This window comes from Calliopsis andreniformis, chromosome 10 (assembly GCF_051401765.1).
Source record: "Calliopsis andreniformis isolate RMS-2024a chromosome 10, iyCalAndr_principal, whole genome shotgun sequence".
NCBI classification, from domain to species: Eukaryota; Metazoa; Arthropoda; class Insecta; order Hymenoptera; family Andrenidae; genus Calliopsis; species Calliopsis andreniformis.
In genome coordinates, this window is record NC_135071.1 from 17598218 (window position 1) to 17624572 (window position 26355).

Below are 26355 nucleotides of genomic sequence, written 5' to 3' on the forward strand. Positions count from 1 at the left end.
GAAATGTTGTTTTGAAAGTGACTCTAGCGACATCTAACAACTGCGTGGAAAATCACGATGAAAGTAAACATATTGTAAGTGACTTTCGATGAATTAAGTGCCAAAGACGATCACGTTCGCGATAACCACGATTTCCATTCGTCAGGCTTGTCGTTCACTATCGCGACACAGTAGACACTTTCTCGGTATAAACAGTGCATCGATGAAACTCTCTGCTTGTGTTTTACGCTGTTTGCAGCGTAATTTCGTGAGTATTTTTCCCCTTGCTTTAGAGATACGTCATATACGTTCGTTTCCTTCCTTGGCCCCTAGATGGCGTCACTTCCGTAGACTTTGTGGCGGTAAAAATGAAATTTTCAATTTTATTTATATTTACTTGTATTACGATACAATATTTTGAAAACATTTATTTGACGGATATTGTAGAATAGTATATGAATAATTTTTGTAATATTCTTTAACCAATATCTTGAAAAATAAAATCGTACAATAATGGTTAATTATAAAGCTCATTTAAAGATTTTAATTTTAAACTTATGTATCCCTTTCGCTTACCAAAACTTGAACTTTTTCACTCGAAACGAAGAATACACAAACTAAGAAATTGAATTTACCACGCAATCGAACCTTCTTCCACAAACTTCAAGTAGCACGCTAATCGAACGAACCACAAATCCGATCGCCCCTTTTCAACCCTCTCGCAAAACCTCAAAAATGTCCCAGGAAACTGAAAATTCCCAATCCCCCGCGAAATTCGCCAAAGAAAAATAAACCCCCTAAAACGATGCTCACTCACCCAGTTTTCGTTCGGAATCTCCGCGAGCAGTTAACCCATTTTCGTATCGAGCCTCGCCGCCACATCGCGCTAAAACGATGCTTTTTCTTTACGATCAAGTCCGTGGAATCGCAGAAGGACCTTGGCGCCGTCTGTTTGGAGCAGCTGAGACCGGAAGTGGTGCTCAGCGCGAGCAGTCGCGACGCTTTTACCAAGAGGTTCAAGGGTCACGGGATCGAGAAGTCGACCGACGAAAACGTGAACCGCGCCGCGGTTTTGGTCCCGCTATGCAAGCACAAGGGCGAGCTGGGCTTCCTCTACACGCTGAGGTCGACGAGACTGTCCTCGAACCGAGGTCAGGTCTCTTTTCCTGGAGGCATGCACGATGAGAAGGATCGAGACCTGGAGGAGACAGCGTTGCGCGAAACGTGGGAGGAGCTGAAGATCCCTAGGGAAGTGGTTGACGTGTGGGTTTCTGGTAACATGATGGACAAGAAGGATGTTAAGGTGATGCCTGTTTTCGGGTACATCGGGGACGTCGAGCCTGAGAAGCTTGAAATCAATCGGAGCGAAGTTGAGGAGGCCTTTTTCGTTAGTCTCAGACTCTTGTGCGACCCTTCGTTATGTAAATTCACTCAGTTTCGGAATCATTATACTTTGCCTGCGTATTTGGGAGGGAAACATCGTGTTTGGGGTTTTACTGCCGCTTTGACGCACTTGGTTTTGAACGCTCTTGTACCTGATGTCTACAAGCACGAGCTTGTGTACCTGAGACCGATCTTACCGCGGATCAAAAGTAAGGTTAAGGATAATGTTCGTACGTCTTGGACGTGAGATTATGTCGGGCTTCGAATGTATTTCGTATACTTAATTGTATATATGTGTTTGTAATAGATAGAATAAAGATTTGGAGATGTGATGTGACTCCAATATTTTTACAAAAGTATAGAAGTTTTTTTAGTTTTTGAAATTTTGGGTTAGTAATAAGAATGATCCAAAATTTTAAATATTTAGTAAAAAAAATGGTGCTTTTGGTGCCATCTAATGATGGCGTTTGCGAATTGAGGTTAGTAAAGTATTGAATCTTGTCTTGCAATATTTCAGTAAGAGGGCTCTGCATTTATAGTAATGCGACACGGGCGTTTAAAATGTTTGTGGTGCAATGATTCTGAAATGTCCTATAAATAATAAATAAAGAGCTAAAAATATCAATCAATTATGGCGGTTGTAATAGAAACTACTATAGGAGACTTCACCGTCGATTTGTACACAGACGAACGTCCACAAAGTAAGTTCCAAACATAAACGTTGAGGTTAGGTTCGCGTTGAAGTTCTACGCGTAAGGGATGTCAGAATTTGAGAATTTGTAACAGAAATCATATCGATATTATTTTGCAGCGTGTCGTAACTTTCTGAAACTATGCAAGCTGAAGTACTACAATTGGAATTTATTCCACTCCGTGCAGAGCAATTTTATTGCTCAGACTGGCGATCCCACTGGCACTGGGAAAGGTGGAGAGAGCGTCTATGGGACAGTGTTAGGTGAGAAAGCTCGATATTACGAGGCAGAGCAAATGCCAAAGATAAAGCATGATAGAACTGGTTTATTGTCTATGGTCAATTGCGGTAGCAACATGCTTGGGTCTCAGTTCTTTATTACCCTTGCTCCTGAGCTTCAGTCATTGGATGGAGAACATTGTGTGTTCGGTGAAATAGCAGAAGGATTGGAAATTATATTGAAATTTAACGAAACTATCTGTGATGGGGATCATAGACCTTATCAAGATATACGTATCTCTCATACCGTCATCTTGGAGGATCCCTTCGAGGATCCCAAAGGTTTTATTGTACCTGACCAGAGTCCACCACCCACGAGAGAATGTCTGATGGTAAATTATTATTCTGTTCTATGATTCATAAATTCAGTTTGTTCGTACTCATTGACAACATGTTTACAGAGCGATAGAATTGGAGCTGACGAGGTAATAGATGATACAGCTGGCATGACAGTGGAAGAAGTTATGGAAATGCAGAAAGAGAAAGAGGCGAAAGCAAGAGCTACGATACTGGAAATTGTAGGAGATATTCCGGATGCAGAGATGGCCCCTCCTGAAAATGTTCTTTTTGTTTGTAAACTGAACCCTGTAACGAACGATGACGATCTGGAAATCATTTTCAGTAGATTTGGGAAGATTGTTGGGTAAGCTGCACACCCTTATTCTATCAACACCTGTTTCTATATTCCTTATACTAACTCACGTATATTTTCTTTCAGTTGCGAAGTAATCAGAGATAGACAAACTGGCGATTCTCTGCAATATGCATTTATCGAATTCGCAGAACGCAAGAGCTGCGAGGAGGCTTACTTTAAGATGGACAATGTCCTCATCGACGATCGCCGTATTCATGTAGACTTTTCTCAGTCAGTAGCCAAGATGAGATGGAGGGGCAAGGGTAAAGGAATACAGTACTTCGATGACAAAGACAAACCTGGTACAGAAAATCGAGAAAAAGTAGGCTCAAGGAACAGACAAAGAGACGAAGGCAGGGACGAGGGAAGAGATCGAAGAGATCACGAAAGGAGACACAAGGAAGAGATAGTGGAGCACAGAAAGCACGAACGCAGGAAAGAGGCTCACCGAGAAGACTCAGAGTATTCACGAAATGGGGGAAAGTACTTGGACAAGGAGAAGTACAGGGAGGGGAAGTATCGCGAGGGTTCGCGAGAGAGATACGAGTACGAAGCCAGACACAAAAAGGAGAAGAAGCAGAGAAGTAGAGACAGAAGCAGGGATCAAAGCAGAGAGAGGAACAGAGACAGAAGTCGAGGTCGAAGTCAAGATAGAAGTAGAGACACTAATCGAGGTAAAAAGGAAAAGTTGAAAGAACATAAGCATAGTAAAAAGCACGATAACGAGAAGAAGAGGAAAGAGAGGGATAGCTCTGAGTCAGACAGCGATAGTCCCAGGCGAGGGAAGCACGAGGAAAAGCACTCGAATCACAAGAAGAAGCGCTACAGAGACAGATCCGCAGAGAAACATGGAAAGTCAGAGAAGTACAAGCAGAAGAAGAGATAATGTAAATAAAGTCTTTTTTACGCGTCACCATTTTGAGCGCGAATATATTTTGTACAATAATCGATCGAGTAATCGATACACTACTTTTCAAAATATACACTTGATCTTTTCAAGCGAATAAAATTATTCCTTAATTGATACGATTGTTGATCATTAATGCCACACCTAACAGCGATAGTAACAGTGACAACAATGACTTTATTATGCTAAATAGTTATAGACAGTTGCTCAAACGATCGCATACTATTTTCCATAGTTTCATGTTCTAAGACTGATCATTTCTAATTTCCATAGATGAGAAATAACGAGAAATTTTTGAGAAATTATCAAAAATATTAAACGAAAGAAAGTGAACAGAATATGACAATATTAAAAAGACATACATATTTTTAAATCAAAAACTTAGCAAGAATTAAATAGAAACGTGATGCATCCTTTAAATTGCCCTGATCCATAGATGGGTCATGGGATTCCAAACGCCTCGAGTTTGCGACAGAATAAAACTAAGTTTTATCAATTCTTATCAAAAAGAGTTTTACCAACAGAAAGTACGCGTCTGTTCATAATAATCGATATGTTTCCTATCGAGCAAGACCAACAGCTTGCAACAACCGTCGTCAGAGATGTCGTGACATATCACGATGTATTCTGCTCGGGATGGCCGTGACGTTTACGTATGTTAAACCGTATTTCTACTCATGTTTCCACTTTGTGCAACGCAAGTGAACCTAAGCCGAGGATACCAAGGAGAAGCCTCTAACTATCGGTAAGAATTTAATCCCAGAGTAAAATGAGCGGTTTGAAATATAGATTGAGGTTATGTCAGTTCCAGAGTGCTCCAATTCGATTATCCTTTTGCTCGAAGTAATCGTGAAACGTGTGCTTCTGGCGAAGCAACAATCGTCGGTAATTTAAGTAGCACAAAGTAAAATACTCCAATTTCTGTAACGGCACGTGTGTGTTTTGCACGGTGCGTTTATGGTGTCATGTGACCGAGCACGTGGTAGGGACGCGAGTTGCGCGCGCTTTCTTCGTTCATTTGAAATTCAATTTTTGAAATTCAAAGTTCATTTGAGATTCAACCATCGTTTTTATCTATAAAATACTGTGCAAACGAAAATTGTGCAATTAAACAGCATTTACACTGTGCAGTATTTCTGTGCATTTATATATATGCATTCTCTAGTGAAGTACTCGGTGTACAAATTAATTTGGCATTGCCCTATTCAATTGCTTATGACTCTACTCTACGGGAACAACAATTTTGACATAGTATAATTTGTCAAAAGAAATGACATGACCTCTCAATAAATTAGCAAACACAATGCGCTCAGATAATCCTGTTCTTCTTCTTTTTTTAAACAAGGGACTCAACAATTGCCTGAAAGGTGGAAGTCATGGAAAGTAGCGACGAATATAGCGACGATTAAAACTTGTATACTGTTTCATAAATAAATGATAAAATTTTTCTAAACAGGGTGTCGAATTAGTTTGTACACCAAATAGCAAAATACGGAAGAAGCCTGTCGCTGAGGGGCTAAAATAAATTCTTCCCATCGTAAACTATGGACTACGTACACGTTCGCGATCTTCGATCACTTTAACAACTTTCACGCGATTTCGTTGACGAGAAGCGAGTAGATTCAGGGAAAGAGAGCCGCCCGCTGACGCCGACGAATTCAGGGCTTACCAAATTGTTTACTTTAACGTGAACGTCGATGGGATTATCAATAAAGTTACATCGTTGAGACGAGGCATAAACTTTTCGACAATTTCCCAAAGGATCAGGGTCTGAGATCCTGGTGCAGCAGGTTTTCAATTGTTGCAGAGAAATGAGTTACGACAGACGTGCACGTACAGTGTATTTAAATTATGAACAGTGAAACGCAAAGTATTCGTAGAAAACAATATATCGACAGTATAGATCGCGTACGAAGCTTACAAAATATAATTACTGTTTCTCGGGGCGAACGTCGATATGCGGATTCTAGAATCGTAGGACGATAAATGGTAGATAACGCTTAAGCTAAATAAATAAGTCGGGGGCGCATAAAGGGGGATGCTGCGCAAGAACGCGTTACGTTTATGTTTACGAAACGGTTTATAAATAATTTATCGAAGGGTGCAGGCGGCCTCTCTTCACTTGTCTCTGTCTTTACATCTTTTCTCGGAGTCTACATGGTTGTTCTGTCTTTATCAGCCTCGGCGATTACCTTGAAAATAAATCTCAGAATAACTATCTTACTTAGAAAAATCCTCCCCTTCTATGTCCTCTTTTTCCTTCTGTCATCTCCTTTACTTCTTTCGATATTTAACTCGAGGATAAATGTCGAAACGTATGCGTTCAGGTAGAGATAAAAAGGCGCCATCAACGAAGAGGTTCTAACTATTTTCGCTAGCGAATTGCAAATCAATTTCTTAACACGAAGGTAGGCGTACCCGCGAGTGTTCATCGCGCGAAGAAAAAGCCATTCTCTCCCTCATCTGCGATGAAATAATTCTGCTTCTTTTATTTATTTTCGACTTTTTTTCTCGGTTCAAAGACGGTGTACGAGAATATCGGAGCCTCGGCCCTTGCACCCTTCTCACTTAAAGCTAACAAATAAATACCTATTCGCCATTTCGAATGGCACGTCGAGGACACTCCACTCTTCCCAAAACTATTTCTTTCCCTTCCCTTATGCTGCTCCCTCGCGAATGAGCATCGATTCGTTCTGTGTGGTTGCTTCATCTCTCGTTTTGTTTTTGTAGAAGTTCGCGAGTGGCCAGGTTTACTGATTGAAAAGGGAGAATCAAAGGATCGGCTCACGTGTTCTCATCGAGATCACTTTCTCTCTGAGGAATTCGAAAGAACGAGACTCTGCAGTGCAGAGTCCTCGATGCAGAGAATGCAGTGTCCTCGATCACTCGATCAAATTCTATACTGGAAAATACTAAAAGCGAAAGGCGCGCGCGCGCGTTCTTCGTTCCTCACTCTCTTTCTTTTTCATTGTTCCTTGTCGCTGGGACAGACTTATCGTTCTATGCAAATTTTTGTGTCACTTGAAAGAAGGACTTAGCGAGAAATTTGTATATTGAGAAGAGTCTGGAGTGCTTGTCGAGAAAGTAGAACATAATTGGCAGGTACTCTGTTTCTATTTTCTTCTTGGAATTAACTAAAGCTACTATTAAGGTACAGTACACAGAAATCGACTGCCTGGAAAAATCTAGGAAGTAATAAATCATCTAGTAACAAATCTAGTGAAAATTTGGAGTACATTACACCTAGTAGATTTTTGCAAATTTCGAGATAATTCACTTGAAACTAGGACCCCAATTTCAAGTTCAATTCACAGAAAGTGTCGATGATTTTTAGAGTCAATTCCCAGTTTTCCAAAACCACAATAACCAATAATGAATACTATTCAATATTACAATCTACTCGCCAATCTTGTAACAATTATTTACATCGAACGATAGATCCATACTCTGCTTCGTCAGTGTTCAAGACTCGATTCCAATGTTTTATTTAAAAAGTTAATCGGAGTTGTCAAAGAAGAAGCTCATCAGCCAGGAGTCTAAATCTTTGATCGTTTCCAATCGAGTTTGCAAAGGAGTCAAGGATGAAATTTTTAGAGGTTCTTCCTTCCATCGAATATGGCTGGTTAAAATGAAGTGTTTTCTTCTGATTCAAGGGGAGTTGATCCATCTCTTCGATCTCTTTTGACTCCCTCCTGTCTTTGCATTCTCTCCGCGCGCGGATTTCGCTTCGCTTCTTCGAGGCTGAGGGTGCACCGCGCAAGAGGCTCGACCATTCTCCTGTATTATTTATTTAACCGTCTACTTATGCAACTGCCGCTTGCGCCCCATGTTGCAGATCTTGAAGTGGCATAGGGTCATATCTGCAAACAAAATGAGAAAATTGAATTAGAAATGAGGATTAAGCAAGGCACAAAATAACAATTTTGATCTAGTTATTGTTTTAGAGAATAAAGGTAGGTTTACACTACATGTTATATGACAAAGTTATGTAATTGTTTAGAAAACAGGAAAGAAAGATGTTATACATACATCTCTTTTCTATTTTCTGGGAAGTTATATAATTTTGTTACGTAACTTGTAGTGTAATCCCATCTTAATGATTTACTGAATTGTTTTTGTAAAGGACTGATGGTACAATATGGTTATAGTTATTGTAGAATTCTGTAGTAGAATTCTATTGTAAAGTTTGGATACAGTCACTGCAAAATTCTGTTAAATCTAGGGATTAGTGAAATTCGGCTTTAATTATCGAAGAATTCTATGAAATCCAGAAAACAGTAATATAGGGCTTCGGCTTCTATAGAATTCTGTGAATTCTCAGAGTTAATGTAGGTACTAAAATACATCTTTCAGTTATCAGTTCGAAATGCTGCCAAGTACAGATAATCAATTACGCTGCTTTTTACACGCATGAAAAACAAAGGACCCCTTTATCGTAATCAAGAATAGAGAACAATCTCAGAGGATGGAGAACAGCGCTCTAGTGAATCGACGATATTAGCAATTAATTGCTATATGTATGTATATTCCTCCGCGGTACAAGCTCTCGAAATCCAAGCGTTTTGTAACAACAAAGTACAGAACTTGAATGGAATAATCCGAAATAGGTTGTCGGAATTTGTCTGGCGTCGATCTTAATGGGGACTCGAAGGCTGGATCGTCGCCTCGTTTTCCAGCGAAAGAATCGTCGGCCTGACGTCAGACGAATCAAAAGTCAATTGGCGTAATCGATCGGTTTACCCGTCCTTTTATCGGCGAATTCTCAATCGATACAAAGTTGCGTTTCTCTTTCTAAATCGAGACTCTAAATCGAGATTCCGAGACGCGTGTGATCGCTGACGATCACGAACGAATCTCGAGAACCGAATTGATCCGAGGATCAATCGTTCAAGTTATGGGTTTTGAAATTGAATTGAGAGGATCAGACCGCTGTAGTTTTCAGGGATGGACTAATAATAAGCAGAGTTTCATGATTCCCGAGCTCAAAGGGCGCAGCCAGGCGAATCACGTTCACATTTCAGTGCTATTTCAGTATCCTCTGTTTAATAATACAGAAAGAAGCGAGTGCTATTCAGCGAAGAGTGTCAAAAGTTCCTCGGAGCGTAGAGTGGAGAGAGAACGCGTTGCAAAGTTTCTTTTAAGGTCTTGGGGAGCTGGTTTCGTGACCACCATGGAATCAGAAGGCTTTTCGAGTCCATCTTCGCCAACGTGGGCGGGCTAAGCCAAGAGAGATAGTTGGTAGAGAAATGCAGATGCAAGACAGGATGAAAAAAACAGCTATTTAAATGAAAGTTTCCCTAAATAAATTAGCATACGAATACATAAAAATGATCAATTTATGCACTTCTTATATTCTCCTTTTTCCCCTTTTTAAAGGAAGAAACTTTTTTATCTAAAAATACAAATACTCTCTTATAGGACTCAATCAAAGCAGAAATTAAGAAAAAAGTGTCTTAAGTCGTTTTGTCTTATAGCCACAGATGTATTGTATTGTACTGTCCCAATATCAAAAGAAGTCTCATGGAAAGCATTGCTTCTTATCCGTTTCACGAGACTTCTTTTAACACACTAATAGTACTCATATGAGACACTGCTAAGATAGTGCTAGATGGGGTAGTATTTAATAACGAAAACTCACATTTAATTGCAGTTCGCTTTCCCGAACGCTGTACCTGACTCACAACAGCATTCGGTGTCGGAAGTTCCTCTGCAGAATAATCCCCAGGTGGTACTCTCGCCTTGGCTTTCGCCTCTGCCTCCATCGCCGATTGAATCATCTGCATCTCGTCTAATGCCATGTCCTTTCTTTCGTCGATCACTTGCTTCAGTTTGTTCAATAATATCTGTGGCAAATATTTTTAATCGTTATTAATTATCGTTCTTCGTGGAGTCTGATTGATTCTCGCGTAGAATACTCACGAGATTCTCCGCGTTGTTAATGAAACTCTCCCTGTAGAAGAGCTCCGAAGGAACCGGCTCTGGCTCCCCTACGACCAGGTTCCTGTCGCTCGAAAGGCTGCACAATAACAGCGCCAGCAGACACAGGCCCGTCCTTCTTAAGCTGGACCTTCCCGTCATTCCCTCGATCCTCTTTGTCGCTGGAAAAGAAATTTATTCTATGTTAAAATTCATGTGGTAAAGATATTTAGGAAGATTTAGATGGTTCGACGAAATATAGGTTTCAAATTTTTGAACTATCTGATGCTCAGATTTCCAAATTTTCGAATGGGTATCGAAGATTCCAACCACTGGAATTTTCAAATATTAAAGATTTCAAATATTCGAATTTTTAAATTTTCAAATTTTCAAGTTTTCAAATGTTCAAGTATTTAAATTTCAAATATTTAAATTTCAAAATCTTCACATCATTCAAATCTTCAAATACTCAAATTTCTAAATATTTAAATTACCAAGTATTTAGATTTTCATATTCTCGAATCTTTAACTCTCCAAGCATTTCAATTTCTCAAGTCCAATCACCCATTTAAGTTCATACATATTGAAACATTTCTCGCTATAAACTCGTCAGTGAGCCTTGACCCTAAATCAAAGATCCAACGTACTCTACTGACTTATTCTACTGAAATCGCAGCATCTAGCCTGGCTAATGCCCTTGGCAAGTAGAATGAGCCTTCGAGTCAGACATCTCCCTTTCACTTCGGCGCAACTTCCACAATTAACAACTCGGAACTAAAACCTCAACCACAATTTCCTCCCCCTTTATTTTCGTCTCACTTTGCCACATAGAATCCTCCCCTTAAATTCCTGACACCTGTTGACGAACACCCTGTACAGATTCATAAAGTTCGAGAGCAACTCGAAATAATACTGTCAAGCAGCATGTACCCTTAGACTCGCGAAAAATTAATTACAAAAATTCAGGAGACAGAGTCATAGGGACAGGGCCATCGGTACAGGGTTACGAAGACAGGTCCATGGAGACAAGGTGATAGGGACAGGGCCATGAGTACAGGGTTACGAAGACAGGTCCATGGAAACAAGGTGATAGGGACAAGGTCATGAGGACAGGGTCACAGGGACAGGGCCATGGGGACAAGCTCATGAGAACAAGGTCATGAGGACAGGGAAACCCTTTACAAAACCCCTGTGGTGCTTGCAAAGTAGTAAAAATAATGGAATTCAAGGGACCTTAAAGAAATTCAGTAGGCGTTAACGCAGAGGCAAGTCGTCAAGGAAGCGGTGGGCCGCGATAACGACCGATTGTTAAGGGAATCGAAGGTAATTTACTTGCGACGATGTTCACGGCTGACTGGGGCGGTCCAGAAGGGAGAGAACGAGAGCGAGAAATCCACTCTGCGGATTGGCGCGGCCTCGATACTCGAGATAAATCGACGTTTGATGGCTCGCTCGACTCGAAAATAAACATCCACGTGGATGAAGATATCTCGCCCCCTCTCCACCCCCTCGTCAACGTATTTTTCGCAGGCCCACATCCTCCCTCTCCCCCGTCTCTCGGTTGATCGAGCTTCGGTCTCTTCGAGACGCGTCGATCATCGACGGCACGACCTGCGCCGAGATTTTCGGCCAAGGCTCGTATTATTCTCCCCTCCGCGTTCTTTCGATTCCCGACGCGCACCTGACTCGAATGAATGATGGATGAGCGGCAAATAGAGATATTTCTCTGCGGTAATAACGACGATCCGTGGCAGAACCACCAATTCATCTTGTCTCGCGAGCTGGACGATAGGCCTCCGAAACGGGAACTGGGATCTGAATGAGAGGTGTTGCGAATCGTTCCTCGATTAACAGGCTGACTGCCAGTGCTCGGTAGATTCAATAAATTGCCACAGGTTTTATCAATTTCGCCTGGGATTAGGGTGCCTACTGCGAGGCTAGAAGTTGGGCAATGGATGAAACGGTTGCAGTGTGATTATGTTACTCACAATGATGTTAAAACTGTCAGTAGTATATGTCTGTTCGTCATAAGGAATCTATTAAGTTCTTATTATTTATGCAAGAATAGTGGACACCAGAGATCCTGAGTAATTCAGATTGGATTAGGAAGAGTAGAATCGGTACCAAAGTGGGATCACCTATTTCTGTGTCACCTTGTATAGTTTCACGCACAAGGTGTACCTTTAAACGAGGTAGGCTCTGATTTTCCTTGGAAAAGCGACGCAAGAGTAACCCAAGATAGCGGAGGTGAATTGAAGCAGGCGTCCCATAATTAGTCAAACCTCAAAGCGTAACACGGAGCTTGCTCGAAATGCCTTGTTCCACGCGCTCCCACGTATTCGTTTATTACGGGATTCCGACGCATTAATCTCGTTTGTTATACCTATACGGGATCGCGGTGCGTGGCAGCAGACGAATTTATCATTACACGAGACAAATTTGTCATCCTTGTAGACAATTAGACGTGATTGCCTTGGTATCTCCTCTTATGAACTGATTTGTTCCTTTCTTTTCTCTGGAGAGAGAAAGCGTGGCCCATGAACGATTTTAATCTACTTGTTCTTATTAAAATTTCACACTTTGAATAGTTGAAGGTTTTGAGAAATTGAAAGTTTGAAGATCTGAATATTTGATAGGTTGATAGTTGTAGGTTTTAGTATTTGAAAGTTGTAACATCTGGAAAGCTGTGTATTTGAAATTTTTCATCTTCGAAAACTTGGATATTTGTCAGTTCCAATATTTGAGAATTTCAATATTTGAGAGTTCCAATATTTGAGAGTTTCAATATTTGAGAGATTTAATATTTGAGAGTTTCTTGAATATCTTGAAAGTTATCTATTTGAAATTTTTAATATTCAGAAATTTGAACGTTTAGAAATTCGAATATTTGAAAATTCGTATATTTAAAAATTCGAATATCTGAAAATTCAAATATTCGAAAATTTGAAAATTCATAGGTTTCCAAATCTTCAAATCTTTCGAATCAACGAAGAACAGATCTTCGAAAGAGGCATCTGATTGGTACGTCTTGACTTGTTTGCGATTTCTCGCATAATCTTATCATCGTGTATTCCGCACGTGCTTCGCGATCACGTAGCTTATCACCGAAAGGAATAATCCTTAATGACCCAAGAAACGCCAGCGCCAATTCATATTGTCGGACAAATTGAATTTAATGTAATTACGCTTTTACATAATTCGAATCGCTTACGAAAATTTAATCTCTTTTTTATTATAAGATTCGTGGGCGTATTCAGTCAATATTGAAAATAATTTCCATGTTGATTTAACGAAAAATTTCGAGCACGACCCAGCCGTATATAAAATTGAACTCCTACGTAAATATTTATTTAGATTACTATTATAATTAAAATAATTATTTTTAGAATCCTTTTTATTAACACCATACCATCTGACGGAATTTATTTATTTCCAAGCGAAATGCAATTTTCCTTTAATTCTAATGGATTTACAGGAACGAACAAAATTACGTATGGTGATTAAAATTGATCATTTATATTATATAATAGGAAATTCGTTGCTTAATTCACAAAGCGGTTTCAAAATTTTAGTTCATAGCGATCCTCATAAATAGTCAATGTTACATATCTGGACAGGGAACCAGAGTCAACTAAGTCCACTCTGAGAATAAAAATGCTGCTGATATTCATGTCTAAGAAGTGAAAACCATCCCCAAATTGTAAATATACAGAATTCGTGTTTTTTATAAGCAATAATGGTGGTTCTCACCCCATAAACACGAACATCAGTAGCAAAGAACGAAATACATGTCTAACATTTTTCGATGCACTACTCTTACATCAGTTTTCATCAAAATCGAAAGATAACACTAAAATGTCCCTTATTAATTCTGTTTTGAGACCCAAATGCTACTACTTTCGCAACAGATAATCATCAATCCCAAATTCCGAAAAAGATGTTCAACTCCACTCGAACAGGTGTGCTCTCCAAAGAAGCTTTAATCTTGCAAAAACGTTTCCAAGAACCGCGACGTTAAATCGTCGCGCTTTACGACTTCATTTCACTTTGGCGAATACTCTGGCCAATAAAAATCTCGGCCACTAATTCAAACTGTAACACAGGCCCGCAAATCCTCGAGGATAGCCCAGCCGGATCCTCCCAGTCCATTTCCCCTCGACTGCCCGTTTCCGCGCGGATAAACCAGCGCGCGTATTTATTCGTCGAACAATGAGCCGTCGATCGCGTTTTATTCTAGCGTCCATCGTTAAAAAAGAAGAAAAAGGAAACTGGAAGCTAATGCGCCCGATTGTTCGAGCTGCCCTTTCCTCGATCCGCGAGCCGATCGAGCGTGTTGCACCGATCCTGCCGCGAATTTCGCCATCCGCCTGGATCTGTCTGCCTCAACCCCTAACCCCCGTGCCATTCGCTCTTGCAGGGGGTCGTGGTTCATGGCTCCAGATTTGCGTCGATTCTCGCGCGACGGTAAACAAAACGATTAATAGCTGGTGCCCGTGGAAGTGACGCGCGACAGTTAATCGGTTCGTCAGCGTCACGAGACTGCGATGGCGATGTCTTTAAGTGTACCCTTAGCGGTGTGGCTTGGCTTGGAATGGGTATCGAGGCGAGTGATGGGTTCGAGGAATTAGAAGAGATGGAATGAGAGATGGAATGAGAGATGAAGGGGTTTGAAGTGGACTGGTAGCGTTACTAGAGACTTGTCTTAAGGCGAGTGACGAGTTTCAGATCTTTTGGGAGTTTGCTTGAATATTTCTGTCTTTTGGAAAACGGGAGAAGGGTCGAAATGGTTCGAAGTGGTCTGGCCACATCACCAGGCCACAGATATACATGTACAATATTGTCTCAATTTTCATGCTTTGAAATCACTTTAGAAGCTTGCAGAATATGAGGAAGTTGATTTTGAGATCGTTTTCTGTACCAAAAATCTGAAGTTCACTTCGAGAATTATTTGAATTTAGAGAACAACTGTTGCTCTGGCCTGCGTCTCCTAGGAGGATCGACGAGGTTTCACGTTTTCTTTGAGGAATTTGCGAAAGGAATGAGTAGTCTGCGAAAGTTCATGCGTAATAAAATCTGTGCAGCTTTTTAATAAACAAAGAATTCTAAATTCAAAATATATATATTAGATATCATCGATAAATACCTACTAAAAGTGCAATTAGAAGTGCTCTGAGCACAAACTGGCCAGCTGCATTTTTAAAAGTCTTGCAGTATTAACAAGAAACTACTGAATACAAAAAATGAATAAAAAAGAAAAACAGATTCTTGTTAGTATATCATGCTTGTACATTCATTTCTATACCAGTATACCATTACCCTCTTCACATAAATAATTAAAATACGTTAAAATCCTCAAGAAAACTCCTTTCTTACTAAATAAAAGGAACTGATCAGTCTTTCACACGGAGCCCTTCAAAATTCTATTAAACCCTCGTATACTTATTTTGCACGCAAGCACTTTCCTACATATTTTAAGAAATTTCTTTCATACAATCTCTGTATATTCTGCACTTGCATAAAACTCCCCAGTCCAACAACGAGACAGTAGAAGAGAGACAAAGAAAGAGAGAAGCTTTATGGTAGAAAGTGAGATGATCGATGAAAGATGCAAAGGACCGACGTGACGATGTAAACGACGCACAACACCCTGGGACGACCAACTCTCCTACCTTGCTGGGCCCTCGAAACTTGCTCTCGACTGCTCCGAAAATTCTGTGGACGATCGAACGAGATCCCAGGTGGGAAAAGTCGAGGTTCGCCACTGGGTTGGAATCCTGTCTCTGATTTCGCTCTTCCGCGCGTATGCGTACCTCGGTGACCTTTTGGCGGGACGATCGGTGCTCCAAGAGTGAGCAGAGAGGGCTGTTGCACCCTCTATTATACCCTGGGCCTCCACCACCCGTGCCGCCACCACCCGTGCCACCTGTAGGTCCACAATGACGCCCACGCGCGCGTGCCGCCAGCGAAGCGGCTTTTCTCTCGCGTATTTTTTTTTTAATTGCCGCAATGTGCCTCGAAACAATGCCCCGAAAATGTGGTACACTGTTCAAGGAGAGGGTTACTTCTATTTCGAAAACTAAGATAGGGTTGATTTACCCTATTTATTTGACTCTACTGCGGAGGAGAACTTGTGGTACCAAGAGAATACATATTTGGAGACACTGTAGAAAAAAGTATGCAGTGGAATAATTGATGTGCACATATTTAGAGATTCTATAGGAAAGAAATAAGTGATGGAGAATGTGGAATAATTCATTTGCTGAGAGTGGAATTTTTTGATGTCGTGCTTCGTTTTTCTTTCTTGTTTTTTCGACGCAATTGAGTTTTAGTTGAGCTGGGGATTATGGAAGTAATTTATGTGAAAAATTCTTTTGTAGGATTTGTGTCTTCTTTTTGTTTGTGATTTGGCTAATTTTCATATGACACAATTAATAAAATAATTTTTAATGAATTTTTTACTTAGACTACTTTCATAATCGCTGGTATAATTAAGGATAGCTTGTAGGGTGTATGGGGTACAAGGAAGACATTGATCGTTGTCTGCCCACTGACTGCCTCTTTCCGTAAAAAGATTCAAAATTCCATAAAAATATACAAAAATATATAAAAAAACATGGAGACACTTGTTCCATAAACCCTAAATTTGATACGCTATACTCAGCTCACTCAGACCCTCAGATCCCCGAGATCACTCCCAATAACCACAAAACAATCAATTCCCGGCGAAGACCATGCCCCAGCAGCATCGCCAGTCTTTCTCCCGAAGAAAAAAATAATCGCGCGATATTTCGAGCGTTCGCAGCTCGCGTAAATCCTCCAGCGGGCAGTTCAGGTAGCCAGGCTAGAGAGAGGCGAGTCATCCCGAGGTTAAACAATCGATTTCGATTTAAATAATCGATCGCTAAGAAGGAAGAAAAAACAATCAGAGAGACTGCGAAGCTGTAACAGTTACGAAAGCTGCGATCGTAAATCCATGGCGTCCGCTAATTCCCGCGGGCTCTTCTGGCTTACATCTTTCGCAAAACTTGCGGCTGAGAATCGGCTTCGAGCTCGACGCCCACGCGCCAAGCCGCCCCCTTTCTCATTTCGCCAACTTCTGCGTCCGCGGCGTCGCCCTTTGACACGTCAACGACGCCGCGCCGATAAAGGATCCAACTTTTCCGATCCGCTGAGCTTCCTCGAGCGTCGTGGTATCTGGAGGGCGATTAGAAACGGATCTCCAAGGGCTCCTGGCGCGAGGAACGACCGCCCCTTGGGAAAGGGAACCGCTGTGACGGGCGAGTACAGATAAAAAATCGATCGAGAGACAGTGGTACCTTCGTTAGCTCGGACGCGATGGAAATGTCGCGCGTTCCGCTGATTTATTCGACATCTCGATTCCTATCGGCCTGGTTCGCGAACAATACCGACTGGACGCCACTGTTTTCGCGGTTTTCCTTTTTTGCGTGCTGCGGGAGAGCCGATTGTTGTGGGCTGAGCCGCCTACGCGAGTTTTTCGAGAGAGATTGGTAAGGGAATTTCAACAGGAAAGTAGGTGACCAAAAATTTGTTAGTGGTTTCAGTGAGGTGAGTACACTGTGCACGTTTATGCAAATTTTTATTTTTATTAATGGAATTGGAGAAGTGATAACTTAGGAATTCGCTTGTCCCTTCAAATACTGTCATATAAAGTGAATTAAGTAAAGTAAAGTGTATGGAAAGTGTATTTCATTTTTGATATTTTGCAGAGTTTTGTATATTATATGGATTCTGTAGATTTTTGCATATTGAAGTTTCCTATAAATGTATAAAGATCCACGGTGTAAATATTAGTGTTCTAAACGTCAGAGGGGACCCTAAATTTTATGAAATATTTGATAGTTTCACTAAATAGGTATTTAGGAATATTATCAAACACTTAAATATTAGCATAGCGAAATTGTGACTATCTAGCTTCTTAGACTGGGGAATTATGGGTTTGCACTGTAAAACTTATAGAAAAATATAGAGCAATGCTCATATAAATTTTTTTCATGGTCTAACTCTCCTCAAAAGTATCTCACATATTTGGGAATACTCTGTATAGCGTGCTAGTGGAGTAGCCTTGACATTCGGCGCGCAAGTAGAAGAGGCGCGTGTATGGTCAGACGGAGCAGCAAATGTGCTTAGGCTTCGTTTAATCGTCTTTTACACGAGAAAACTTGTTGCACATGCACGAGAAATTTGGTGAACCACCTATTAATCCACAGGTGATGCAATCTTTTTTGCTATAATTAGACAGTGGCTGTTTATGCAAATTTCTGCCTTTCACACTAGTGAAAAAGATGAAGAGGAAAGCACTTGGAGAAAGATCGACAATGTTTTCCATCCTTGTGTCCCTACGTTATTTCGAGAAAATTCATTTATAACAATATAATCCTTTTTGCTGGGACAATAGTAAAGAAATTGAATACGAAGACGCTTTGCAAGAGATCGGCAGCTCGGCGACCTTCTGCCATCATTTGTCAGCGTCTCGTTGCGCGTCGACCTCGTTGCCAACCAATCGCCGCGTTAATTGACAATAATAGCCCCTCGCCACTGCTTATCGCGGTCGTTCAATTAACCGCTTCCTCTTATCGCCGCGATCCTCTTCTCCTTCTTAGTCGATCACACGCCCGGCAAAATGGCGGAACCAGGGCCCCGTGATTTTGCTTTACTTTTAGAAAGAAACACAATGCCTGACCACTATACATTTAGGCATAAACAAATCTATCAGACTGCATAAAAAACTGCTCTCAAGAAAATAGACCAGAGACAGCAGACCAGACTTCCAGTACAAAAATAAGAAAAAATGGTAGGAATATCCTGACTAATTATGTTATGATCGAGCATCACTGTAATTTCAAGGGGATTCCATTATTAGATCATTATATCTCCACAAGTATCATTCTCGTTGCACAAGTGAGATAATATGGAATCGATGGATTATGGTTGAGCATGTCTTCTCCTCTGATATCAGATCTTCTTGATGTTTAATGAAGGCAAATCTGGATAGATCTATAGATATGTCTGGAGATATATACATATATATTAACAGTAGTGCGAGGCAGGATGCTATCTTCGAAGATTTTCGGGATTAAGAGCCTGCGCTCGTCTCGACGACTGTTTCTTTTTCATTCCAAGTAGAGTAATCTCTTGGGGAGACGAGAAGACTCGAACTTCCCTCGCGTTTTAAGTTATATTCTGTTTTTTCGTTGATCCTTCTCGCGTTACAGGATCCACAGAGAATCTAAGGCGAAATCAGTTTCCTAATAGACTCAGCTTGCGCCTCAGAATTCAACGAAATGAGACACCATTTTCTGCAGAGATTGACTTTGATTTTGACATCTAGCGAGCTACGCTTCTTGGAAGAACTGTGCTTCGAATATTGGGATCGCAGACCATTAATAATTTCCTCTTTTTTGCTGATTGCTTTACTGTTTCTTAATCCTCAATGATTATCACGTTGCAGGGGATGTCGGACGACGAGAGGGAAGAAGAAAAGCCTTTCGCAGTGGAACGCGCGAAAACAGGTCGCGCGAAATGCAAGAAGTGCAAGTGCCCCATCGAGAAGGACGCCGTGAGGATCGCGAAGTTGGTCGCGAATCCTTTCAGCGAAGGGAAAATGAAGGCTTGGCACCATCTCACTTGTTTGTTCGAGGTGTTCGCCAAGCAGAGGGCCACTACCAAGAGGATCGACGACCCTGAGGAGGATATCAGTGGCTGGACTGACCTCTGCGAGGAGGACAGGACCGTGGTCCTCAAGAAAATCGAGGAGTTCGAGAATTCTGGTAACTAATCATATTTTTATATTTCTAAGAAGCTGAAATCCTTTTTTACTATCTATGATTATTTGTGATAACAAAAGAAGTAGATGAAGTTGTCTTGTAAGACTTCACAATTTTTTTATTTTTATTTTTAGCGATTCTCTGTTAATGAATTTTATTTCTTTAGTTTAGTGTTATGAAAGAGGATCCCAAAGAGTTTAATATTTTTTATCGTTGCTGTTTCTCCTTTTTTTATCTAGATTCCATAATATTTTGAAACCTGATAAAATGGAAGTATTTATAATACTAAACTATATACGAGGTGATCAGTTTAAATGAAAACCTTCTAAGTGTTGGCAGCATTTATTGTAAATCTTGTTAACATTGTAAGTGCTACCAACACTCATTAGAGGGTTTCTAGTTATACTGACCACCCTGTAGTGTCCATTAACACAAAATGTCTTTTCCTCTCATTGTCACTGAACTAGTGCACAGAATATCTATGTTTACGTTCCTCAACAACATTGCGTTTACGCAACTTCAGACCTTAATGGATTAATGGTAACACTGCAATACTATAATGAAATCAAAGCAGACCTCAACAGATGAAGTACAGCTCATTTGCTTATCGCGGCGCGCAGACAGAGACGTTTTAATTGCCGTTCAATCAAGTCGGGGATGTACAAATTGTGCCCCATAAATCATCTTTCGAGTAATATCGCCTATAACGCGATCGGCAGGCGATGATTTACGTGGCGTTAAACCGCCACGATTATTATTACACCCGTGAAAGATTAGAACATTGAGACCCTACCTTCAGCTCCGCGAGAGAGCGGATTATTTGGTAATTGCTAATTACGCGAGTCCTCGGTTTCGAGAAATCTTAGATCTCTTCGGTTCATCGAGACGTTCGATCGAGACGCGAGCAAACTCGCTCGACAGGGTCGAAGCGATCAGACGTTGAGAAATTACAGAGATCTCTATCATTCCATTTCAGCTCCGTTCAAAACGCCGAAGGGGAAAGAGAAGGCCTCAGCCTCGCCGAAGAAACGCAAGACCGCTGAAGAAGCTGAGGGTGCTAGTAAGAAGTCGAAGAAGACCAAGAAGGAAGATTCAGCGTCCTCTGAAGCGTCTAGTTCGAAGAAAGAGGAGTCTGGTCAGGGAAAGAAAGGACGTTCGAGCAGGGACGACTCGTTTCTAGAATTTCAGCGGCTGTGCGAGAATGTGGCTAATGTCGATGCCTATACTGATAAGACGGCTGTTGTTAAGAGGATGCTGACTAGAGGATCTGAAGGGGGTGAGTCGACGAAAAAGCATTTGTAATTAAAGCAATTACTTTAACTGAAGAGCTCAGTACAAAAACTCATCTGCTCTATTAAAAAAAAAAAATGTTGCAGTATTACCAATAAGCTAGTGAATATTAAAATATATACAAATCGCTAAAAAGAGTCGTTTCTGCTAAAAAACAAAGCTGTTTCTGTATCTTCTGTATCGAACTAGTTCCTGTATCGAGCTCTTCAGTTTCTTATCTCTCTGCTGCCAAGCAGTCTTTCCTTCCAGCAGACTCTCCTACATTTTCATCCCTCCATGCACATAAAAATCTACAAGAATACATTTCGAACATTGCAACCCGCTCGATTCAAACTTTCGCGCCGAAACTGAAACTTCGACTTCGATTTCTCGGCAGCCTAGCCCGCGTTCAAAGTTCCCCGCCAAGTCTCGCCGCCTGGTTTGGGCGCGAACGAGTCGAGCCGACGCGTCTCGACCGAATTTCGTAACGTTCTCAAGGGGTCAAGGTTTTCCTCGCTCGGCGAATTGTCAGCGGAGATACGCGGAGCTCTCTGGCGAATCAAATATCGCCGATCGAATCTCAATTGGCGAGAGCTCCCGCCCCAATTGTCCCGAGACGGACCTACGCCTCGACCTCCGATTCGCTCCTTGCGAAACCTTGAAGGAAACGGGGCTCGGGGGTCAGAGGTCGCGGGAGAAGGTACTTTTCCAGGGGACACGAAAGGAGAGGGGGCATGGACCACGTCAAAACAAACAAACGACTCTGACTTCTAATCGGGTACATCTGCGCGCAATGGTCTGATAACTTTGGCGATTATCGATGCTCTGTGACCTTGATAAGAGAAAAAGGAGGGGGGAGGAGTCTGACGAAATGTGGTTGACAGTATTTGTGTCTGTTGGTTCTGAGCATTCGCGAGGATTCTGTCGCTGGTTTGCGAAATGGAGATTGAAGAAGCACACACGTGAGAGGCAAACATCCAAGTACCTAGTATGTAAATATCTCGATTCCAAGCTTCACAATACAATTTTGATCAAAAACCAAGAAGAAACTCTAAACTCTCCTGAGGTACAATATAATTCTAAGTGCTTGACGCTCACAAACAATACAGAATTCGTCAGGATGAATTCCTGAAGAGGAGGACGAAGACTAGCCTAGGCACGCACGACTGAGTTCGTCAGTCTAACTTTTAGTCAGCCCAGTTACAGCCTTAGCAGAATTTTATACATCGATCGCCTTCTCACTGGATAGAGAAAGAAGTATTGTTCAGTCTGTAATCAGCCTTCAGTAAAACCGACAAAATTGTCGGTCGTGTGCGCCTCTACTCACGGACACGAGGTATCTGGAGAGACTCGATTGGGTCCACAGTGAAGTCAGAAAAGATACACTTGCCGAAGAGCAGTTCTATCAATGGACTATCGTCGATGCTTCCCGCGTAAACACACTCGCGTTTTCCCCGCCCCTTTTCGCACCCGTGTCTCCTGACGACTTTTCTGCCTCACCCTCCGCTCGCCCTTTGGCCTTTTCCTGTCCCCCTCTGTCTTTTTCCGCCTGCTCGGGCAAATACGATACTGGGATCGGACCCAAGGAAACCATTAATCAATCGCCCATGCAGATGCTCGCGAATGGAAGATTTTTACGGGATGGCTGAGTGGCCTGAATCGGGACACTTCGGTAGAATTCACTTTTTCTTCAATTTTTGTCGTTTTTAGTTGGGTGGACAGGGCTGTGTAGAGGACACTCTGATTCCAGCTTTGGAGGGCAAAGAGATTAGGGATAATTTCAAGGGGTCTCGAATTCATCACTTGTCTCAAGCAGTAGAGACTGTATGTGTTCTATGAGAAGTCCTCTGGAGAGCTTTGCAGGCAATGCTATCGAGAGGACTTCTCGTGTGACTCAAATGCTACTCGTGTCCCATGAGAAGTTTCTTGGAAAGAATTAAAGGAAAAGCTATCCAGGGGACTTCTCATGGCACAAGTAGTACTTGAGTCATATTTTCAGAATAATTAGGTTTATGATTTAAGAAGATTCTGATCTAGAGTTTCTCTAAATTTTATTTTATTTTTTATTTTTCACTTCTTTCATCTTTGAGGAATAGAAAGCTAGAAGCATATTTCGAAATTCTAAAAATTACCAAAGTTATATAGGCTTTTAAGTGGCAGCTGCCTCATGAGTTCAATGTCATATTTTAGTCCAGAAATATCCCTACTCAGAGCAAAGCGGATCGTCCAGTGTCTGTTAAATAATTTCGCGATCTTGAGAAGCAGAGATGCTTCTGAAAAATGAGACAAGGGAGCCTGTGGAGATTAGCGGCAGTCGTGTTGCGTAACGCGAACGAAAATCTGAGTGCTAATCGCCTGCGATCGACGCGAAATTGTTTTCGCATGGAACACCAACGAGTTAACTTCTGACACGGCACAGATCGCGGTTCGCATATTTCTTGTTCCCCACACACGCCTGACCCACTCTTCTGCGCTTCTATCGGCGGGAAATTTTCCGCTTCCAGAAGAGTGGACGGAGCAACGTTCCTTTCGATCATTTATAGCTACTTCCAAACTCCGATAATACTCGACACAGTACCTATGTCTACGTTACAGACTTCATTTGGAGAATTCTTCAACCGTTCTTTCATTTGTCGATCTCTCAGCGAAGGTTCTCAGCTTTTAACAAGATATTGGGGAAATGACTCGTGTAGTATACGAGCTCGTTGCTGATACTAGATTACGAGATTGTATCGAGTGGAGATTGTATATTTGTGGATTCGAATAATGGTAAGTGATTAGAGCTTCTGAGAGCACTTTTGTTGCTGATTGTAAATTTCTAGGTACATGGTAAAAATATTTATAAAACTGGAGTTTCTATCTTAATTAAAATTCACATGATACAGCTTGTATTTTTGGGGCAAAGATATTCAGATGCAGGCATTTTTCTCTCAAAAATAGAGAATTGGTAAATCACAGAACTTCGAATGACAAAGTTTCAAAACTCGTTTGAAATACGTGACTTAACTATTTTACCTTAGAATCACAGATGAACATATAGTCAGAGGTAAAAGAAGCTTCAGAAGGTGGGCATCATAAAAGCCCACCAAAATTTCATAAGCAGGAATTGCGAAATCTATATTATTCACAGTGAAGAGATATGCCAGAGTAGATAACACTTACCACTGTGAAATAAAACATGCCAAATACCAATATTTTGTCAATATTATTAATCACGAAGCAAGTGTAACTTCTCTCTCAATCTCACCAAACATCCTTGGATCCTTCTCCATATTTCTATACTTGTACCTGATTCTGTTCCCCTGCATTAAAATCATTTATACATGTAATAAAAAGGAGCTTTCATACATAAGCTGAAGAATTATTTTTTTAATTTAAATCTACTTATGAACGTGTAACTACGATTTTAAAAATACATACATATTACACTTTTACCAAAACTTCGTTTTTTAAAAATAATTTTAATCCGAGGACACAGAAATATTCCTCTGGCAAAAAGTTTTCGAACAAATGGAATAATAAGAAGTTATTTAAAAATATTGTAATGTTTGAAATGTACGAATGTATTTAGGTAATTAAAATGTATATGAATATTAGCTGAATTCGATAGGATACTATTTCACCTGAAAAAACCCAAGTAGGTACAATATTTTGAAATAACTTAACATTATTCTCATATGGTTGAAAAGATTTTCCCACGGGTACCAAATAGACGCACAAAAATATGGTCAAACGCCCCACTGATTCCTGCTCGAGTCTCCAGCAAATCCAAGCACAGGCTACTCACTGCAATCGTTAAGTCCCCGCAGTTGATGTTCTTCCTCGAAACGTCAGATCAGGGAGTAGAATCGTTCCCACAGGCTTCCTCTAAAGAAGTCTTCCGCAGGTTTGAGCCTCTGTCGTACGCTCGCAACAAGTGTCTCTGTTCAGGGTTATCACCACCCTACGTCATCACTCTATCACCACTGGCTCGGTGTAGCGTTTTTCGGCGGGGGTCGATGGAGCGTGGTCGATTCGATTAGCCGATTAAGCTGTTGTCTTCCGCGATGCTGAAGAGTGGACACGCGCAACACATTCACCGTTTCGCGACTATTGGTCCCGGGGGCTGTGCACTGGTGTCTTATAAGCTTAGCTGTCCCCACCTAATCAAGCGGCGGTTCGTAAACGCGATGTCGAGCCCCTTCTCGTGCAGCCAGCTTGGCTCCAGACGCACTCCCATTCTTTCCCTCTTTCTCCACGAGCCTCTTGCCTCCCCATTCGCATCCTCCACGGTCGTTCGAGTCTTTATCGGCATCTCTTCGCTCTATGCCTACCCCCACCACTTCGACAGCTCCATCTAATTCGCCAATTCGTTGGCTGATCGCTCCTCAACCCCCCTCCGTCGACCCCCTTGGATTTTCTCGCTGATTTTTCCGAGGCGCCCCCTACCCGAGCTCCCGCGGATTTTCTGGATCCATTGATGCCGATTCCATCGATGACGCTGAAGAACGAGGGAAGCTCGTGACGTTTCGTGGTAAATCGGGAATGGGTTTTAGCCGAACGAGAGACGTCAAGGTTCAACTGGCGGTAATTTGTTGAGGACGTTAAAGGAGAGTTACTGGACGCATTTGGATGCGTTTAATGAAGGTTTATGGTTGAGTAGCGCGTGGTTAGGGGTACCTTTTTAATTGTGGGTTATTGTCGAGGATTTCGTCATTCTTTTTTGCTTGCTTTGGGGAAGGGAGTTTTCAAGTATATTTCAGGCCTTGGATATTGAAATCTTCAACTATATACTAACTCTGAGATACTGGAGTTACTTCCAAATATTCAAACATTCAAATATTTAAATTTTCAAATATTTAAACCTTCAGATACTCGAAGATCCGAATGTTTACCTATTCAATTTCTTCAGCATTCTACCAAGAAAAAGGAAAGCACTATACAATAAATAAAGAAGAACAGAAATGAGTTTTTGTTTCAAGTTAGAGTCACTGGCAAAGTACCTAATACAACTTTTACTGAATTTAACATCGCAGTGAATGTATTAATACCCAAGTGTTCAGTCCCCTGTCACTGGCTTCAATCCTCGGATTTCAGTTCTCAGAACAGAGTTTTCCGCTTCTGAATCGATAGTTTCGTAAATAAATCACAAAACGGTGACTAAACATCCATATTTCTGTGTAGTAAATATATTAACGAGCTTGTGTCGTGCTCCCTTGACTCGACAAAGATGTGCCAATGGGACTCCTGAGATTTCGGATTGCGAATCGAGTTGAAAGCATCGGTTGGGTCGCGTGAATGACGCGGGAGTTTCGATAAGCGGCTCGTCTTGACCTCTCGTTGTTTTTTGCTCGCGTGCGAACGAAAACCGAGCGATCTCGAGACCATCGGGCCGAAAGTAGCTGGCGGGTTCGCGCCGAAAATTCGTAGATAGACGTTTATCGGTTCACGAGCGGCGTCCATAAATAAATTCGTGTCGGGACTGCTTTCGGGGGTCAACGAAAAGGGAAACCGTCTGGCGAATCAACCAGTC

At 41.4% G+C, this 26355-nt stretch overlaps 4 protein-coding genes across 7 annotated transcripts in view; 3 read left to right on the plus strand and 1 right to left on the minus strand.

Annotated features, from left to right (window-relative positions):
* Positions 1-78: 78 nt before the first annotated feature.
* On the plus strand, positions 79-1699 carry LOC143184984 (mitochondrial coenzyme A diphosphatase NUDT8). Its single transcript, XM_076387631.1, has 2 exons — positions 79-247; positions 896-1699. Exons 1-2 carry the CDS (start codon positions 203-205, stop codon positions 1607-1609), a joined length of 759 nt encoding a protein of 252 aa, XP_076243746.1. The 5' UTR covers positions 79-202; the 3' UTR covers positions 1610-1699.
* A 12-nt stretch (positions 1700-1711) lies between these two features.
* LOC143184983 (peptidyl-prolyl cis-trans isomerase sig-7) lies at positions 1712-3990 on the plus strand. 2 transcript variants are annotated; one of them, XM_076387630.1, is made up of 5 exons: positions 1712-2063; positions 2174-2317; positions 2406-2664; positions 2734-2975; positions 3051-3990. In XM_076387630.1, the coding sequence occupies exons 2-5, from the start codon at positions 2196-2198 to the stop codon at positions 3850-3852; spliced, it is 1425 nt and encodes a 474-aa protein (XP_076243745.1). In that variant the 5' UTR covers positions 1712-2063; positions 2174-2195; the 3' UTR covers positions 3853-3990. The 2 variants fall into 2 exon arrangements, with proteins under 2 accessions (XP_076243745.1, XP_076243744.1); XM_076387629.1 differs by having other exon boundaries at positions 2174-2664.
* A 488-nt stretch (positions 3991-4478) lies between these two features.
* The window catches only part of Dnalig3 (DNA ligase 3), a 40643-nt gene continuing 18766 nt past the window's right edge, over positions 4479-26355 (plus strand). Inside the window, exons 1-3 of the mRNA XM_076387628.1 lie at positions 4479-4618; positions 19259-19577; positions 20551-20850. Of these exons, the coding sequence (XP_076243743.1) occupies positions 19262-19577; positions 20551-20850 (616 nt within the window). The 5' untranslated portion in view covers positions 4479-4618; positions 19259-19261. The remainder of the gene's footprint in view (positions 4619-19258; positions 19578-20550; positions 20851-26355) is intronic.
* Positions 7595-25035, minus strand: LOC143184985 (uncharacterized). 3 transcript variants are annotated; one of them, XM_076387634.1, is made up of 5 exons: positions 24631-25035; positions 24006-24145; positions 9793-9971; positions 9512-9716; positions 7595-7733 (listed from the first exon to the last, which is right to left on the minus strand). In XM_076387634.1, exons 3-5 carry the CDS (start codon positions 9949-9951, stop codon positions 7672-7674), a joined length of 426 nt encoding a protein of 141 aa, XP_076243749.1. In that variant the 5' UTR covers positions 9952-9971; positions 24006-24145; positions 24631-25035; the 3' UTR covers positions 7595-7671. The 3 variants fall into 3 exon arrangements, with proteins under 3 accessions (XP_076243749.1, XP_076243747.1, XP_076243748.1); XM_076387632.1 differs by lacking the exon at positions 24006-24145 and having other exon boundaries at positions 24631-25032; XM_076387633.1 differs by lacking the exons at positions 24006-24145; positions 24631-25035 and adding an exon at positions 15459-15610.